General features: G+C 41.9%; 1 protein-coding gene across 14 annotated transcripts in view; it reads left to right on the forward strand.

Moving 5' to 3' along the window:
- RBFOX1 (RNA binding fox-1 homolog 1) overlaps positions 1-20,092 on the forward strand; it is a 2,051,181-nt gene that overhangs the window by 868,507 nt on the left and 1,162,582 nt on the right. For all 14 annotated transcript variants that reach the window (XM_027611432.2, XM_027611426.2, XM_027611425.2 and 11 more), the window contains one exon: positions 11,959-12,021. In XM_027611432.2, coding sequence (XP_027467233.1) covers positions 11,959-12,021 — 63 coding nt within the window. The remainder of the gene's footprint in view (positions 1-11,958; positions 12,022-20,092) is intronic.

The following is a 20,092-nucleotide window of genomic DNA, read 5'->3' on the forward strand; positions in this document are numbered from 1 at the left end:
TCACTGGATTCCCTTGGGGAGGGTCTCTATCTTCAACCTAAGGAAACTGCAGTGTACTCCTCACTTTGGCTTGGTCTCCTCCCATCCCAGGTGTGATCAGTACTAGCATCTCGATGCCACATCATTGCCAAATTGCACATAATAAGCCCATATGGTACTAGCTGCATTACTCTGTGCTTGATGCAGCTTCACACCCCTTTCAAGGACAGTTAAACTTCAGACACCTGTACGGTTGGAGAGCGTGCACCCACTCACAATCACTGATTAAGATACAGCTTGCTAATCTGAATGAAGGGCTGGTGGAGAATCCCCCTAGCCGGGTGAGATACCATCCTTTGAGATCAATATCTTACCCATGGCTCTTCATTGGCAAGTAACAGAAGCCCACTCAAAGTAGCTCAAAAAATGGGGATATATATTACACAGTATAGGAGTGAGTCTCAGCCCTACCCAGAAACCTCCCTCCCATGGCCCCTCCAGTCTTGCCTGTTCTTTTCTCTGGTCCATTCTTCTTGCTCCAGAGCCTGACTCCTTTTCTTCTTCTCACTGAACACATGGCAGAGAATGGTGACACCACAATTACTGAGTTCTCAGTTCTAGGAACTAGTAAAAACTGAAGAGTGCCCTCCAAATTCCTGGGAGAAAATTGACCTGAGATCAGGTGAGATTTCATCCCTATTGAACACAGCCCTAATGGAGCCAGGATCTTATACTCCAGACATGATTTCTGTATCTATGCTAGGCAGAGATGGGGTAGAGGGGAGGGGAATAACTCAGAGAAGCTGTGTAGTCAGCCAAAGCATGTCTAAAGTTAGCAACAGGGTGAGGAAGACTTCTTTCCACTCCTCCTCCCTTCCATCTATCCTTCCCTTGGCAAATATATATTGAATGCCTTCATATCCACAATATTGTGGTCAGAGCTGGAGTTAAAATGATGAGCAGAATAGATGCAGTCCCTGCCCTCATGGAGCTAACGTAGTGGAGACAGGCAGATGTGAATCAAATCATTTGTAACTGTTCCATGACAGCTGTGATGTGTGCTATGAAGGAAGGGCTCTTGAGACCATGTAGTAGGGGTTTCCATAAGAAAGTCATGATGAATGGGAGTTAATGGATTTGAAGAGCATCCCAGGCCGAAGATGCAGCATTTACACATCCCTGTGGCAGGTGACGAGTAAGGTGTGATCCAGAACTGGAAGGTCCCCGGGGCTGGTACACTAGGGGTTCAGAGGGAGGTTAATAAATGAATAAAGCTGGAGCTGTAGCCAGAAGCACAGCATGCAGGATGTCAGGTTGTCTCAAGATACAGGCTTTGTCCTGAATGGAATCAGTGCAGGGTTTAAACAAGTAATATAGTCACAGTCACATTCTGTAAAGATTGTTGTACCTGCCCTGTGGAGGGATGAGAGGTGCAAGCCTGGAGCCAGAAGGTGATTTCCACAGTTCACTGTGGTCATCCAGGTAAAGAAACCCTGAAGCGCTATGTGACAGTCTGTAGGAGTGGAAACACTGTAGTATCCAGCCCTATTTGTGGAGCGAAAACGTTAAACTGCACGCTGCCTGCCCAGGGGTCATCAACTCCAGTGTTTTGGAAGTAATTGGTTCGCTATTTTGTGCGTCCATTCTGATGAGTGCAGAGGTGAGGGCAGCTAATGCAGAAAGTGAGCCTTCACTCTGTTCTGCCTGACTTTATTCTGATGTCCTTTTCACGTTTTGTTCACTTGCAGCCTTTTGGCTCCAGCATAGTCTCAGTATGATGAACATTCCACCCAATTCCATTGGGGCCCAAGATTCTCTCTGGTCATGAATTGCTCTTTAGGTAGTTTGCAAGAGTAATAAATTGCAGTCAGAACAATCTTTGTTTTGTTTTGTTCTGTTTTGTTTTAACATACATAACTCTTCTGGAACTCTAGAGAGCATCTTAGATTTTTCTCACTTGCTTAGGGAGAACCGCCCTCTGGAATGAAGGTCAGTGCCCTTCCTTGGAGGTGTACCACTTTGGGCAAATGAGGAATCACTGCTTATATGCTGTCCAGTGTAGTGAGCTTCTGCTAAGTGGCTGGGTGCTGTGGCAGATGATGAGGCTACCAAGTTGAATAAAACATTGTCCTTGTCCTCCAGGAGTTCACAGCCTGAGCAGGCCAACTCTACAGTAGGTTAGAGTGTATGATACTTTTCAGAGAGAAGGGTGTGTGAAAGACCACAGGGCCCCTGGAAAAAATTCAGTCCAGCTGGACAAATCAATGAAAGCAACAGAGAGAAGTTCACACTTGGGTGGACTTATGTCTTTAAAATAGTTCATTTTAGCTGGATCCTAGAGTATGTTGGTGAGTGTATGAAGGGAAGGAGGAAGTGACTGGAGGAGGGAGGGGCAAGGGTTAAGAAGGTTGAACTTGAGAGCAAGATGGCAGAGGAGTAGGAGAGCTGGATTTCGTCTGGTCTCAGGAATTCAGCTGGATAGGTATCAAACCATTCTGAGACCTGGATTTCGTCTGGTCTCAGGAATTCAGCTGGATAGGTATCAAACCATTCTGAACACGAACTCAACAGGAGATTGAAGGTAAGAATAGCAACAACTCTCTGAACAGAAAAGCGACCACTTTCTAGAAGGTAGGACATGCGGAGAAGTGAATCTGTGGTGATATTCGGGAGGGTAGACGGCGGGGGAGGGGGCCTCCGTTGCTGCTTCTGACAAGTGATAGAGCAGCGGGGCACAAAATTGGAACTTTTAGAAGTAGGCTCTGCTGAGGGACGTCGCTCCAGTGGCTAAGCGGGGGGTGGAACCCTCGCGGGACAGTGTGGTCTCAGGACCCTCAGGGTCACAGAAAGACCGGGGATGCCTGAGTGTGGCAGAGCTCCTGGGTATCAGAGGAGGGAAGCCGGCTGTAGAGACGGAGCCAAGGTGCGGGCTCTCAGCTCGGGGTTGCCATAAACTGTGATCCGTGGCCCACTCGGGCCACTGCTCTTCCAGCAGGGACTCAACAAGCAGCAGATCCGGGGAGACTCCTCTTCCTCCCCCGGGAGGAGCGGCACGGGAGCACACCACAGGGATCTGCTGGGTTTGGAGACTCCACACTGACTCGGGTGCCAGAGATACAAACGCTCGGTCACGGGCCGGGTGAGCACGGAGTGCGGCCGGAGACCGGGGAGACAGGAGTGACTGCTTTTCTCTGGGGGCGCACTGAGGAGCAGGGCCCCGAGTTCTCCGCTCCTCTGGGGCAGAGATTGGAAGGCTGCCATTTTCACTCTCGTCCTCCAAAGCTGTACGGAAAGCTTGCAGGGAACAAAAGCTCCTGAGAGCAAACCCGAGCAGATTACTTAGCCCGGACTGACAAGGGCGGGGCAATTCCGCCTACGGCAAAGACATTTGGGAACCACAGCAACAGGCCCCTCGCCCAGAAGATCAGCACGAACAGCCAGCCAAAACCAAGTTTACTGATCAATGAGAATGGCCCAACTCCAGTGCTAGGGGAATATTGCACCTAGAATTCATGGCTTTTTTACCATGATTCTGTAGTCTTTCAAAGTTAATTTTTTTAACTGTCTTTTTTTTTAAATTTTTCTTTTTCCCTTTTTCAACCAACATCTTATCGATCCCTTTAAAAAAAACATTTTTATTTTTCCTTTTTAGAGCCATATTCTATCCCTTCATAGTAGTTACGCTTATTTTTGGCACATATATATAAGTTGTTCTCTCTTTAAAATTTTGAGATACAGTTTCTTCTAACATATCAAAATATACCCTAAATCTCTAGTGTATGGCTTTGTTCTAGTCTCCTGCCTGATCACATTCTCTCCCCTCCTTTTTTTTTTAAATTCTCTTCTTTCTTTTTTCAAACAACTTCTTATCAATTCCTTTTATAAAATTTTTTATAATTTTCATCTTTACACTCATATTCCATCCCTTCATCGTATCAACCCTTATTTTGTACATACATAAGTCTTTCTTTCTTTAAATTTTGGGAGGCACTTTCTTCTAACAGACCAAAATACGCCCAAATTCTAGTGTGTGGCACTGATATATGCACCAGCCTGATCATATTTGATCGTATTCTGTTTTTTTTGTTTTGTTTTGTTTTTGTTTGTTTTTATCTTTTTATCTTTTTTATTTCTCTTTCTTTTTTCTTTCTTTCCCTCTCTTTTCCCCTGGTTTCAGGTCTTTTCTGATTTGTTTAGAGTATATTTTCTGGGGATGTTGTTACTCTGTTAGCATTTTGTTCTCTCATTCATCTCTTTTCCTCTGGACAAAATGACAAGACGGAAAAAATCACCTCAACAAAAAGAACAAGAGGTAGTACCGTCTGCCATGGACGTACTCAATACGGACATTAGTATGATATTGGACCTAGAGTTCAGAATCATGATTTTAAAGATACCAGCTGGGCTTGAAATAAGCATGGACGTTATTAGAGAAACCCTCTCTGGAGAAATAAAAGAACTAAAATCTAACAAGTCGAAATCAAAAAGGCTATTAATGAGGTACAATAAAAAATGGGGACACTAACTGCTAGGATAAATGAGGCAGAAGAGAGAATCAGCAATATAGACCAATGATGGAAAATAAAGAAGCTGAGAAAAAGAGAGATAAACAACTACTGGATCACGAGGGCAGAATTCGAGAGATAAGTGATACGATAAGATGAAACAACATTAGAATAATTGGGATCCCAGAAGAAGAAGAAAGAGAGGGGCAGAAGGTATATTGGAGCATATTATAACAAAGAACTTCCCTAATGTGGGGAAGGAAATAGGCATCAAAATCCAGGAGGCACAGAGAACCCCTCTAAATCAATAAAATAGGTCAACACCCCGACATCTAATAGTAAAACTTATGAGTCTCAGAGACAAATAGAAAATCCTGAAAGCAGATTGGGAGAAGAGATCTGTAACCTACAATGGTAGACACATTAGATTGGCAACAGACCTACCCAAAGAGACCTGGCAGGTCAGAAAGGACTGGCATGATGTATTCAGAGCACTAAACGAGAAAAATATGCAGCCAAGAGTACTATATCCAGTTAGGCTGTCATTGAAAATAGAAGGAGAGATAAAAAGTTTCCAGGACAAACAAAAACTAAAGGAATTTGCAAACACAAAACCAGCCCTCCAAGAAATATTGAAAGGGGTCCTCTAAGCAAAGAGAGAGCCTAAAAGCAGCATAGACCAGAAAGGAACGCAGACAATATACAGTAACCGTCACCTTATAGGCAATACAATGGCACTAAATTCATATCTTTCAATAGTTATCCTGAATGTAAATGAGCTAAATGCCCCAATCAAAAGACACAGGCTATCAGATTGGATTAAAAAACAAGACCCATCCATATGCTGTCTGCAAGAGACTCATTTTAGACCCAAAGACACCCCCAGATTGAAAGTGAGGGGGTGGAAAACCATTTACCAGGCTAATGGACACCAAAAGAAAGCTGGGGTGGCAATCCTTATATCAGACAAATTAGATTTTAAACCAAAGACTGTAATAAGAGATGAGGAAGGACACTATATCCTACTTAAAGGGTCTATCCAACAAGAAGATCTAACAGTTGTAAATATCTATGCCCCTAACATGGGATCAGCCAATTATATAAGGCAATTAATAACAGAAACAAAGAAACACATTGACAACAATACAATAATAGTGGGAGACTTTAACACCCCTTGACTGAAATGGACAGATCATCTAAGCAAAAGATCAACAAGGAAATAAAGACTTTAAATGACACACCGGACCAAATGGACTTCACAGACATTTTCAGAACATTCCATCCCAAAGCAACAGAATACACATTCTTCTCTAGTGCCCATGGAACATTCTCCAGAATAGATCACATCCTAGGTCACAAATCAGGTCTCAACCGGTACCAAAAGATTGGGATTTTTCCCTGCATATTTTCAGACCACAATGCTTTGAAACTAGAACTCAATCACAAGAGGAAAGTCGGAAAGAACTCAAATACATGGAGGCTAAAGAGCATCCTACTAAAGAATGAATGGGTCAACCAGGAAATTAAAGAAGAATTCAAAAAATTCATGGAAACCAATGAAAATGAAAACAACTTTTGAAAATCTTTGGGATGCAACAAAGGCAGTCCTGAGAGGAAAGTATATAGCAATACAAGCCTTTCTCAAGAAACAAGAAAGGTCTCAAATACACGACCTAACCCTACACCTAAAGGAGCTAGAGAAAAAACAGCAAATGAAGCCTAAACCCAGCAGGAGAAGAGAAATCATAAAGATCAGAGCAGAAATCAATGAAATAGAAACCAAAAGAACAGTAGAACAGATCAACGAAACTGGGAGCTGGTTTTTTGAAAGAATTAACAAGATTGATAAACCCCTGGCCGGACTTATCAAAAAGAAAAGAGAAATGACCCAAATCAACAAAATCATGAATGAAAGAGGAGAGATCACAACCAACACCAAAGAAATACAAACAATTATAAGAACGTATTATGAGCAACTCTATGCCAGCAAATTAGATAACCTGGAAGAAATGGGTGCATTCCTAGAGATGTATCAACTATCAAAACTGAACCAGGAAGAAATAGAAAACCTGAACAGACCTGTAACCACTAAGGAAATTGAAGCAGTCATCAAAAATCTCCCAACAAACAAAAGCCCAGGGCCAGATGGCTTCCCAGGGGAATTCTACCAAGCATTTCAAGAAGAATTAATACCTATTCTCCTGAAACTGTTCCAAAAAATAGAAATGGAAGGAAAACTTCCAAACTCGTTTTATGAGGCCACCATTACCTTGATCTCCAAACCAGACAAAGACCCCATCAAAAAGGAGAATTACACACCAATATCCTTGATAAACATGGATGCAAAAATTCTCACCAAAATACTAGCCAGTTTGATCCAACAGTACGTTAAAAGGATTATTCACCACGACCAAGTGGGATTTATCCCTGTGCTGCAAGTTTGGTTCAACATCCGCAAATCAATCAACGTGATACAATACATTAACAAAAGAAAGAACAAGAATCATATGATCCTCTCAATAGATGCAGAAAAAGCATTTGACAGAGTACAGCATCCTTTCTTGATCAAAACTCTTCAGAGTATAGGGGTAGAGGGTACCTACCTCAATATCATAAAAGCCATCTATGAAAAACCTACAGCAAATATCATTCTCAATGGGGAAAAACAGAGCTTTCCCCCTAAGGTCAGGAACGCGGCAGGGATGTCCACTCTCACCACTGCTATTCAACACAGCAATCAGACAACAAAAATAAATCAAAGGCATCCAAATCGGCAAAGAGGAAGTCAAACTCTCACTCTTTGCAGATGATATGATACTGTATGTGGAAAACCCAAAAGACGCCACCCCAAAACTGCTAGAACTCATACAGGAATTCAGTAAAGTGGCAGGATATAAAATCAATACACAAAAATCAGTGGCATTCCTATACACCAACAACAAGACAAAAGAGAGACAAATTAAGGAGTCAATCCCATTTACAATTGCACCCAGAACCGTAAGATACCTAGGACTAAATCTAACCAAAGAGGCAAAGGATCTATACTCAAAAAACTATAAAATACTCATGAAAGAAATTGAAGAAGACACAAAGAAATGGAAAAATGTTCCATGCTCGTGGATTGGAAGAACAAACATTGTGAAGATGTCAATGCTACCTAGAGCAATCGACACATTCAATGCAATCCCCATCAAAATACCATCCACTTTTTTCAAAGAAATGGAAGAAATAATTCTAAAATTTGTATGGAACTTGAAAAGACCCCGAATAGCCAGAGGAATCTTGAAAAAGAAAAGCAAAGCTGGCGGCATCACAATTCCGGACTTCCAGCTCTATTACAAAGCTGTCATCATCAAGACAGTATGGTACTGGCACAAAAACAGACACATAGATCAATGGAACAGAATAGAGAGCCCAGAAATGGACCCTCAACTCTACGGTGAACTTATCTTCGACAAAGAAGGAAAGAATGTCCAATGGAAAAAAGACAATCTCTTCAACAAATGGTGTTGGGAAAATTGGACAGCCACATGCAGAAGAATGAAACTGGACCATTTCCTTACACCACACACAAAAATAGACTCCAAATGGTTGAAAGACCTAAACGTGAGACAGGAGTCCATCAAAATCCTAAAGGAGAACACAGGCAGTAACCTCTTCCACCTTAGCCGCAGAACTTCTTCCTAGAAACATCATCAAAGTCAAGGGAAGCATGGGCAAAAATGAACTATTGGGACTTCATCAGGATAAAAAGGTTTTGCACAGCAAAAGAAACAGTCCACAAAACCAAAAGACAACTGACAGAATGGGAGAAGATATTTGCAAATGACGTATCAGATAAAGGGCTAGTATCCAAAATCTATAAAGAACTTATCAAACTCAACACCCAAAGAACAAATAATCCAATCAAGAAATGGGCAGAAGACATGAACAGACATTTTTCCAAGAAGACATCCAAATGGCCAAGAGACACATGAAAAAGTGCTCCACATCGCTCGGCATCGGGGAAATCCAAATCAAAACCTCAATGAAATACCACCTCACACCAGTCAGAATGGCTAAAATTAACAAGTCAGGAAACGACAGATGTTGGCGGGGATGCGGAGAAAGGGGAACCCTCCTACACTGTTGGTGGGAATGCAAGCTGGTGCAACCACTTTGCAAAACAGTATGGAGGTTCCTCAAAAAGTTGAAAATAGAGCTACCATAAGATCAGCAATTGCAGTGCTGGGTATTTACCACAAAGATACAAATGTAGGGATCCGAAGGGGTACGTGCATCCCAATGTTTATAGCAGCAATGTCCACAACAGCCAAACTGTGGAAAAAGCCAAGATGTCCATCGACAGATGAATAGATAAAAGAAGATGTGGTATATATATACAATGGAATATTATGCAGCATCAAAAGGAATGAGATCTTGCCATTTGCAACGACGTGGGTGGAACTGGAGGGTGTTATGCTGAGTGAAGTAAGTCAATCAGAGAAAGACATGTATCATATGACCTCACTGATATGAGGAATTCTTAATCTCAGGAAACAAACAGGGTTGCTGGAGTGGTGGGGGTGTGGGAGGGATGGGGTGGCTGGGTGATAGGCATTGGGGAGGGTATGTGCTATGGCGAGTGCTGTGAATTGTGGAAGACTGTGGAATCACAGACCTGTACCTCTGAAACAAATAATGCAATATATGTTAAGAAAAAAAAAAGAAGAAGATAGCAGGAGGGGAAGAATGAAGGGGGGAAATTGGAGGGGGAGATGAACCATGAGAGATGATGGACTCTGAAAAACAAACTGAGGGTTCTAGAGGGGAGGAGAGTAGGGGGATGGGTTAGCCTGGTAATGGGTATTAAAGGGGGCACGTTCTGCGTGGAGCACTGAGTGTAATGCACAAACAATGAATCATGGAACTCTACATCAAAAACTAATGATGTAATATATGGTGATTAACATAACAATAAAAAATTAAAAAAACCTAAAGATGTAATGTATGGTGATTATCATAACAATAAAAATAAAAAACAACAACAACCAAAAAAGAAGGTTGAACTTGATGATAGGAGCTATCACCATTTTTCATAAATAAGAAGATGAATGCATATTTTGATACAAAGCCTGGGTATACTATGGGTTCAATAGAACTATTACTACTACTATTTTTCTATTATAATCATTAAGGTTTTTATTATTATTAAGACAGAGATAATTCTCCAACTGAGGCATTCTATGAATTCATAGAAGATAACTGTATACTTTGACTCTTCATTTCCTAACTGTTCCTACCTCCTTTTCCCAAATCCTGTTCTTTCATTTCATGTCGTTACATTCCTCTCAGCGTGAAGATCTCAGCTCCATTGCCACTTCCTTGGCAAAGTCTTCCCCAGCATTCCTGACTGAGTGCCCATGGACTGTAGGCACCAAGAGGACAGTGCTTGACATAAAAAGGGGCTTAAGAAATAATAATGAGCTTTTATACAAACTTCCAGTTATAAAATGAGTAAGTCATGGGGATGAAAAGTACATCTTAGGGAATATAGTCAATGGTATCATAATAACTTTGTATGATGAGAGGTGGTAACTCTATTTACTGTGCTGAGCATTTAATAATGTATATAATTGTGGAATTACTATGTTGTACACCTGAAACTAATAAAATATTGTATATATTTCAATAATAATAAACAACTCTTAAACAGCACTGATTTTGTGCCAGACACAATGCTAAGTGCCTTACAAATATTAACTTTTATTATTTTTTAATTTTTTTAAAGATTTCATTCATTCATTTGAGACACAGAGATACAGAGAGAGAGAGAGAACATGAGCAGGGGGCGAGGCAGAGGGGGAGGGAGAAGCTGGCTCCCTGCTAAGCCGGGAGCCCAATTGAGGCTTGATCTCAGGACCCCGGGATCATGACCTGAGCCAAAGGCAGACACTTAACCATTTGAGCCACCCAGGCGCCCCCAAATATTAACTTTTAATATTTACCTCAGTCTGTTGAGGTAGGTAGTATATTTATTCTCATTTTATAGATAAAGAAGCTAAGAAAAGGAAAAGCTAAGTGACTCGTTCATGTTCAGAAAGCTAATAGGTAGCAGAGCCTTGGATGACTGGGACACTATGGATAAATGAAAGAAAGGAAGAAAGGACCGATTAATGACCCCTGTCACCACCATCCTCACCACTTCATAGCTGTGTATACCTGCAGGCTTCTCCAGATACAGATCTCTTCTTCCAGTATTTTGACACCACTCGGTGTTCTCAGATGTTCTAAGTTATCAATATCAGTGGCCTCAGCAAATATGAAGATTTGAAAAAGAAAGTCCATCAGGTGCCTGGGTGGCTCAGTTGTTAAAGTGTCTGCCTTCAGCTCAGGTCATGATCCTGGCGTCCCGGGATCGTGTCCCGCCTCGGGCTCCCTGCTCGGCAGGGATGTTAAGATATTAAGAAAGGGAGCATATTTTCCAAATGTATATCTGTGAATAATGTTTATAATGAAGCTCCTAAACTTGTGAGTTACATCGAATCTGGGTATACGTTGTGTCACTACTTGAGAGGAGTAAATAGAGCACTAGATGAATATTCTAGAACCCTGAAAATTAATCCCATCTCTTCTACTTAAGTGTCTCCCAGAGGGCGAACGGGACGGGATCAACTCTCTTGGTTACCGGGTGCCATGTAACTCTTTCAGATCTATTAAGTAAATCTTTCTGGTTGGAGATGACCTCTTCCCCAACTCACTGAAATACATGAGATTGTAATGGCCCTTTGCAGGTTGTGTGATATTTGGTTTATTTAAATATTAATGGACGTAGATCTTACTCCTGATAGGGTGATGATAGCCATGTTTATGAAATTGATTTTTGATGGGACACCTTATATCACAGTTTTATTCTTTGCAAAATGGAGTCACTTTGAATGTTAGCCATCATGGGATTGAGCGTTATAGAATCCCAGAGTTCTAGGGTTGAAAAGATATTTAGAGTTTTTTTCGTTTCACCTAACTCCATGCAGGAAAATCCACAATAATATCTCTGAAAGATTGGCTTCTCATCTTTCCTTGAAAACATCCTGTGGCATAGAGCTCGCTGTGTCAGGCAAGAGTACAGCAGAGTGATTCTAAACTTTGATGTCCAATTGCCAACTTCAAATCCAGGCTCTACTACCTACATGCATATTTTGTGTAACTTACTTGAGCTATCTGAGCCTTGGTTTCCTCTTCTGAAATAGAGAAAATTGTAACACCTTCCTATTGGAGTGTGAAAGAATTAAATGAAAATATGTTGAAAGACTTGATCTTAATCATTTTCATCGTCATCATCATCATTACCACCACCACTGTCATTGTTGTCCAATTCACAGTATCAAGAGCCTATTTTAGAGGTTAGCCAGATGTGACTATGACAAAAAAGGTAAAGGCACAATACAAGAATACATTCCTCCATCCTAAAGTCTTCCCCTCTCTTCTTCCCTAGGAAACTGCTCACAGAACTCATGCCAGTGGCACTTACAGCTTCCTTGATCGGACTCAGCATTCAGTAAGTGCGACCACTTTTGAACCTTCATTCCATAAATACATCTATTTCTTTGATCGTGTTCGAGATGAAAAGCTCTCTTCAGCAGGCCTGAAGTCCCCACAAACACTGTGCTGCCTGCCTGTGTCTTTCTTTTCTGCACTACTGCATTGGATTCAGAGGTGAGGGGAGGGTTTGCTAGGCAGAACCCCCACAAGGAACACAGGAAATGTGTGTGTGTGTGGGGGTGTTAACCCTACCACTACTGGCTGGGGGTTAAAATGAAATGTGCTTTTGTTCCCTAAGCTCTTCTCATTAGGAGATATCTTGTCCCTCTCTCCCAGTTGCATGACCCTGCAAAGCAGAAGGAAATGCCGGCAAAAACAGATCAGTTCGTGAGACCACCTGTTTCTTGAGGCATTTAAAGAACAATTCATTTTGGGCCAGAATACATTACTACTATATAAAAATTACTGCAGAAAAAGAGATTCGGTACTTTAAGATGCTGAGGTACATTTCAGAAATTTCATTTGTTTTTAGCAAGTAAGCGCTTTCCACTGTCTGCCTTTCTCATTGTGCGCAAGGACTTGATTTTTGGTGAAGCCAGCAGTATTTTCTCTGATTTCCCCGACTCTTACTTTTTATGATACACTAGCATTTGAGGTGGTGGTGTTGGTATATGAGCACCTCTGTAAAAATCTCGGACATCCGCTTTCCTCTGCAGCAGTTCTGTCAGCAAACAACTTGTTTTATGAATCAGTCTGCAATAATTTAACAATAAATATCCAAGTTTTAAAAGGTTAACTAAAGGAAATATATTTTTTTCAAGACGTAGCTTCCCTTTGTAAGGTTTCAGAATTTTTTAACATGTCCTACTTCTGAGATTGGTGGAATATAATTTGATGCATCAAAAATCATAAAGGGGCAGGTAGAATCCGAGGCTGGGGAACTCTAGGCCTGGAGGAGGCTGATCAAAGGGAATTCTTTACCCTCAGTGGTACTGCATGACTCCCCTTTTGGCTACAGAATTTGCATATGTGAATGGTAGAGGAAGGAGGAGATAGAAAGAAAGAAAAAAAGATGGTGTATTCGCTGTTTGCTACATCAGAGTGACTTAGTGTAACCCTGATCAGCTAAAGCGTGTATCACACAGGAGATTAGACCAACAGCTTTTGTTCCCAATAATAAAGGAAATTTCGTGTCTAATTCCCTACATGCCACATCTATCTTTCAATGCCTTTGAAGTTCAGGCTACAGCATTTTCTAAAAACTGCAAGGTTTTGTAAGTGGAAAGGAGGGGCTGTTTGGCATGAAGTCTGTTCAGATCTATTTGGTGTAAAGTTAAATATGCATGTTACTTTATCTTTTCTGTTTCAAGCAGTATCCTTCTCGTAGATGCCTTTGTGGTGATGGAGCAAGCAGGGTAGGGTTGGAGGGAGGAAGGTTTCAAGGATGGGTTTTCAGATTATGTGTGACCTTCCCACCTTTCTCTCTACCTTCTCAACATGATACAAATTACTGCTTCTCAGAAAGGAATCCGTGTTCCAACCCTGTTTTGGGGCTGAAATTTCTAACCTAGGGGAGACTCTGGTCCCCGAGATAATTACTACAGTGTTGTAAGGAGCTCATGTTAATTTGTCTTTGGATATGGTATTTCCATATCTACGACTGCAGTCTAAAGAGGAAAAAACTATTAATTTGCTGCTCCATACCACTGTGTAGATACCTGATAATTAAAAAAAATAAATAAAAAGGGAAGAAATGGAAAAACTCCTCACTGGGGATATTTAGAACGGCTGCCCAATTTCTGTGTACCTAATAGATTTCGATGCTTTCCTTGTGATCAGAGCTTCACTGGAGCAGTGAACCTCAGTCAATGTCCAGGACCATGAGGTCACTTCCCCTAGAATCAAGATCAAATTCTAGGAGGTTGTCTGGTTATCAGGAAAGCAGGTGACCTGAAGTCCACATTGGCCTGGGTCTTGGGTTCTCCTCACCACTTACATGTACGGTACATTGCTGGTTAGGAAACTTCTCCTCATGGGATTTGACAGAGAGCAATAGCTCTGCATGTAGAATTTACACACATCTCACATCCTGCCTGCGCTGGTGTGGCTGTCCTGCCTTGGTCTGTGTCAGGGTGTGGATGTCTCTGTTGGCTTTAGAAAATCAGTGTCCATTTACTACTTCCAAAGTCTGGTTATCTTTCATTGTTAAATCTTTTCCAGAATGTTCCATTTGCATTGGTGTCTTTTGGCTGAGGTACATGATACCGAGTTAGCTTGTGCAAACTGATAGCTATGTAGGATTTTCGCTCTCCACCTTCCTTTGTGATCTGTATGCACAAACGAAACCTACAGGAGGCTGGCGGTAGTAGGGTCCTTGGTTGAACTTCAGCCTCAGAGTAATTTCCTACAACTTTTAAATTAAGGTCCAGTGGAAGCCTTCCTTAGATCTCCATCTTCTGTCAGATTATACTTCCCTGGCATGCTGTATCAGAATTATAGTTTATTAATGAATTGACCAAAGATTAATTTAGTGTTTGCCTTTTTTTTTTTTTTTTTTGTCCAGTGCTCTCCAACACAACTTTCTGTCATGATAGGAGTATTCTTCCTCTGTGCTGTCCAGTATGGTAACCACTAGCCAGATAGGGCCACTGAGCACTTGAAATGTAGCTGCTGCCACCAAGGAACTAAGTTTATAAGTTTGTTTATTTTCAGTTAAACAGTGTCACGTGGCTAGTAATAATCTACCACACGGTGGAGCAGCTCTAGGCTGGAGGCCCCGTGAATACAAGGGCCAGTTCTGAATTCTCCATCCTTGCATCCAGGCTGATGCTCAGCTGGTATATACCAGTGTAGTTTACCAGTTTGGTAAAGTGCTACTGTCCCAAGCCCCTAAGCATCTTCATTCCCTGCAATTCCATATGCGTTATTCCCCTACGTGAGCCCTTGATCCAGAACGAGAGAGTTAATGATCCTCCGATACTACAGCATATGCTCATTCTAACTGGTTGGTGTCAGTCATATTCTGGTTATTAGACAGTATATAACCTCTGATTATATCCGCAACCTCTAATGAAGAAGTCCTGGCCATGGTAGACAGTACTTGCTGGACATAGTGACAGGTGAGCACATGGAGGGATGCGGGGAAGAGTAGATAGATGGATGCACCTCACCGTCTGATGAAGTGTTATGTATGTGGGAGAAACAGAATTGACGTTAGACAATAGACTGATCTGGATCTCCATGATGGCTGTCTTTTGTCTTCTACTTACTACTCTAATTCTTGTTCAAAGCTATGACATCTGCTTTGTCAAGGCCTAGATGAGCCTAGAATAACGCACTCCGAATCCGTCGCTGAATTCCATTGTCCTGTGCAGCACATGTTGCTGTCTATCTGCACTTAATTCTGGCCGTCGCTTCCAACTCCAAATGCCTAATGCTAAAATCATACCATGCCCTGCTCACTCCCCTCTGGACACCATTCTCTCCCCAGGCAACCCAGTCCCACGCTTCAGTCACCACTGACTGTGACTTGATCTGCATCCACCACCACGAGAGGAGTGAGGCCTGGGCCTGCCAAAAGCCCCATTTGCATTCCCTCTGTTGGCATATCACTCCAGGCTTCCTTAGCGGTTTTAATGCCTAGAGCCACCGTCCCCTGGATTCCATCCTACATGTTGGAGGACTGCTATTCCTGAAATATGACTATCATCTAGTTACTTGTTCAGTTAGCCGGTTCCTTTCAACACTGCCTTCTCTCTGAGAATGCCTGGATACATTCTATTCTAACCAAACATGTTGATCTCTTGACTTGCAAATGCATTTACTTCCTGACTCCAAAATATGTTACCTGTGGTCTTATCAGGAGTAACCCTTCCTTATTCTTAGCCTACACTTCAGTATATATCTCTGTTAAAGACTCTCCTGATGAAATGTGTGCTTTAATTCCTTGATTCCTCTTGTAGGATAAAGAAAATACCAAGCCTGGACTCTGTGGAGCAGGCAAAGAGTAGAACAGTGTAAGGTGAATAGAAAGAGAAAAAAACAATGATTGTCTTTAGGGAAGTAGAGTTCTCTCCAGTTAAAAGTCAGCAGGTTGGCTGGAAATGGGAGAGGTCCGCCATCAGCTGAATACAGGAGGGAGGGGAAGCAAGAGAAGGAGCAATATAAGAGCCTTAATTTAAATCATGGCCAGGCCTAGGGTGGGTTTCTTGCCAGTTGATTTAGATTCTCACAGTGTAGAGGACACACAAAACGATGCCCTCATTTGACCTTCCCATTTGCTCTGACACTTGACCACCCGCCACCCAGCACCAGGCATCCGTGTTCACACATTCCATATGCGTATCTCTTGTCTCTCTCAAGCTGCTGCATAGCAAGCTCTGTAAAAGCCTTTCTGTTCTCCCTAACTCACCTCTTCTAGATCAGGACTAGGAACTCAGGGGATCTTTTGGACTTAATGACTACACAAGACTGTGAAGCATGAGAGAGTATAGGCAGATAAATAAATAAAGAAGATTTTCTTTTGCTCCCCTTATTGTTGAACAGAGGGACAAAAAAGGAATGAAAGTTATAAGGAAGGTGTGTATGATTGCAGCATTTCAGGACCGTGGATAACAAAGACACATCCTAAAGTGGCACCCCACTACCCACCTCATTATTCTCTATCATTTCACCCAGTTTAAATCTTCCACAGCACTCCTCACGTGCTCTCATTATTGTATTTATTGCTTGTGCATTATCTGCTTCCTCCACTGGACTGGAGGGACTCTGATGGCATGATGTTGTGTCTCTCTTGCTTGCTGCTTTATCCCCGACACCCACAAAAGTGGCAAGTGCATATATTTATATTTATATATTTATATAATGAATTATTGAGTTGTGTGACTTCTGTGAATGATGATCACTCTGTGTGTTTTGAAACCATTCTTTTGTCATCCATAACCCCTCACAGCCCTCCCTTGCCATACCTTCCAATCTTTGAAAAGTCAAGAGAGTCAGGCTCTTGGCTTGGCTTGGGGAATTGACCACGTGATCCTTGACACACTGACCAATCTGACTTCATTTTTTTTTCATTAAATAATAACAGTAATAAGGAATTGAACTAGAATAGTCTATAACTAAGACCCCTTCTGACTTGGAATTCAGTGAATAAACAAGAGAGATAGAAATGAGGCCACAGAAGAAAAGGTTGAAGGGAAGCATCATTACCTCAGCAAGGCAGAGGGTGTTGAGTTATGACCAGCAGTGGCTCCTCCCCACCCCCCAATTGTGGGCAAAAATTAACTCATTATCTTCTGGACAAGAAAATGAATATGCTAAGTAGGTCTGGGACTAGTACAGTACTGATATGCCACTTTCTGTTTGCTGTATTAATAACTGATATTGATACAGTTTGGTCCACACCCATGGGTTGCATTACAGAATTAGAGGAAATGAAAGCAGGCTTCACCTGCAGCCTCTTCTACTGGAGCACCTGAGAGGTGAAATCTTTGTCTTCATCCTATTCATTAGTTCCCAATAGAATGACCTAAGGAAAACAGTGACTTGGGATTTCTGCTAAATCTCTTCACTTAAGCTAAAGATTAGATCTACTTGCTGTTTCTACTCTGCACTGTAATGTGAGGTTGTTTGAGACATTGGTAAACCTGTAGCAATGGCTGGAAATTGCAAATGACAAACGTAACAATGGCTGGTTAATAAGTTATAGAAACAAGGAATTTGGTTTTTCCGAATGGAAGAGGCTACAGATTTCTTTTGAGAAGCTCCAAGGCAAAAAGATAAACTTTCTCCTAGTGCTGACAGCCAGAATGTATTTTTTAAAAACATGTGGTTAGTTTCTTTTGAATTCAGGCAACTACTTCCACAGATGAGGATTCTTGCCTCAGAAGGTGCCAACCCCAACTCTGCTGGGTATACAGTTAGAAGTAAATAAATGGTAACAATGATAAGTTACTCAGAACAGTTACATAACTGAGCAGTAATCCCTTCTACTAGGCGGCCTGTGTGTGCATGATCACTGGTGAGGTGACTCACTCATTGGACCTCAGTCTCTCTGTTTAAGAAGGATAAATTATCATGAAAACCTATATTGTGGCACATTCCAGCTCAGGGTGCCGGGGCATTGATAAATAAGTCAACGTTCTTACCCTGGTAGTGTTATCATTCATTCATTCACTTACAAATAGCTTTGGATAAATTATGTTGGATTTTTGCTGAGTGCTAGTGATGTTACAATGAATGGGGCCCTGAATTTATGGTAAGACTGTGAAATAAAATTTAAAGTAAATAAAACAATCCAAATGTATGGGTTATCATGGACCAGACAATCATAGATGGAAATATATGTTGGGCTCAGAATGCAAGGATATGATTAGATCTGTCTCAGATGTGGGAGAGGGCCAAGAGTTGTCCCTGGTACATGTAAATTCTTCTTTTCCATATTCTCAGGTCAGGTTTTTCCTCTCAGAGCTGGCTGGCCTTCCTCACCCTTCCCCAAAGTACAATGCCCTTGCAGGGTTCTTCCTCCCCCAACAATGACCATTTACACTCCACAGGGCCAGACTATCCCCACCAAGTCCATAAACCTGCACTCTGTGCAGAATCAATGCCCATTTACAGCTGCTAATGCATTAATAACAGAAACGTCCCTGGCCGTGACCTACCTGAGTCATTACACACTAATCATCGGAGGCAATTTCAAGCAGATTGACTAGTGATCGGTGTCCTCCTGGCGTCCAGGCAGGAGGACACATGGCTGCCTTCACAGCCCCTGAGCAGATGGTCTGAGAGCGTAATCACACACTACAGCCGGTGTGGGTCTGGCTCCAGGAAGGGGAATCTCCATGTCTTGCATGCAAAGCTGTGGTCTCTCACCCCGGGCTCTGCTCCAACTGCCTGCCTTTCATTTCAGAATAGAATCCAGGCTCTCCTCTAAAGACATTGAGGAAACAAGGTTTACCTGTGCCTGGACTGTTGTAGCATGCACCAGTGCCATGAAGCTGGTTGAATTCCTTTCCCACGTTTCCATGTAATCCATCTCTAGATACGTGCTCCAAAGCCATGGTCACCATGGGCTTGTGATTTGATGTTATAATTTCTTCCCTTAGTTTTAGCTTGGGCTTTTTTGTCTTTTTGATCTTGCTCTGTCACTCCCTACGGTCATAATTTTAAGGGTTATGCAATGTATCATCAAGGTGATGTTTTATTCCTTTACTATGGCATATCTAGGAGGTCTCTGTTCTTTTCACTAACACCATTATTACCCCGAGTTAATCACTCAGGATCTGTAGAGTTTTCTTCCCTGGTGTAACTTCCTAAGGATAAATACCCCTGAGAGGAATTGTACAGTCAAAGGAAATAAGCATCTTTATGACTTTGGATGCATATCGCTGAATCACCTTTTAAAATGGATTGTGTTAATTTACAGCCAATTCATTGTCTTTTGGACTTTCTACTCTTAGCTGCCTATGTTTTACTTGCCTAGAATGAGGATTCAGATTATATGGGGTTGGAAATATGAGTCAGATAGAATCTTTACCTTCAAGGAACCCACAGAATAGAGGGAGAATCCAGATTAGAAAAATAACCCGTTGCTCTGTGACGTGTTAAAGCCTTAAGGAAAAAGGAGCTTCAGAATCCATGAATTCTGGCACAAGGCATTATTTCTGAGACTTGTGGAATTCAACAGTCTCTCTCTTTGATGCTATTTCTTGACTAGAGTTTCGAGAGTTTGGAGATCAGGGGTCTTGTGGCTCTAGTCCTCTGTATCCTTGTTATATCCATAAATTCAGGTATAAGAACTTAGTGATTACATTGTATTCTCCTTCTAGCTTTATGGGCAGTTCATTCCAATACACACTGAAACTTTTGTTGGCAGAGGTTCACAAAAGTCATGCATTGCTAAGACAAATAAGCTGGGGGTCTTTGGGCTGTGTGCCCAATAAACCCAATGGGTCACAGCCAGTAGTTCATTGAGATTCCCATAAAGGAAGCTGAGGTCTTACTGGAAAAAGCACAAGATGTTAAGACAAACAAACGGAGATTCAAATCTTGGCTCTCTGTTTACCACTTCTGCAAACCTGGGAAAG

The sequence above is a fragment of the Zalophus californianus genome, chromosome 10 (genome assembly GCF_009762305.2).
Source record: "Zalophus californianus isolate mZalCal1 chromosome 10, mZalCal1.pri.v2, whole genome shotgun sequence".
In the NCBI taxonomy this organism is placed as follows: Eukaryota; Metazoa; Chordata; class Mammalia; order Carnivora; family Otariidae; genus Zalophus; species Zalophus californianus.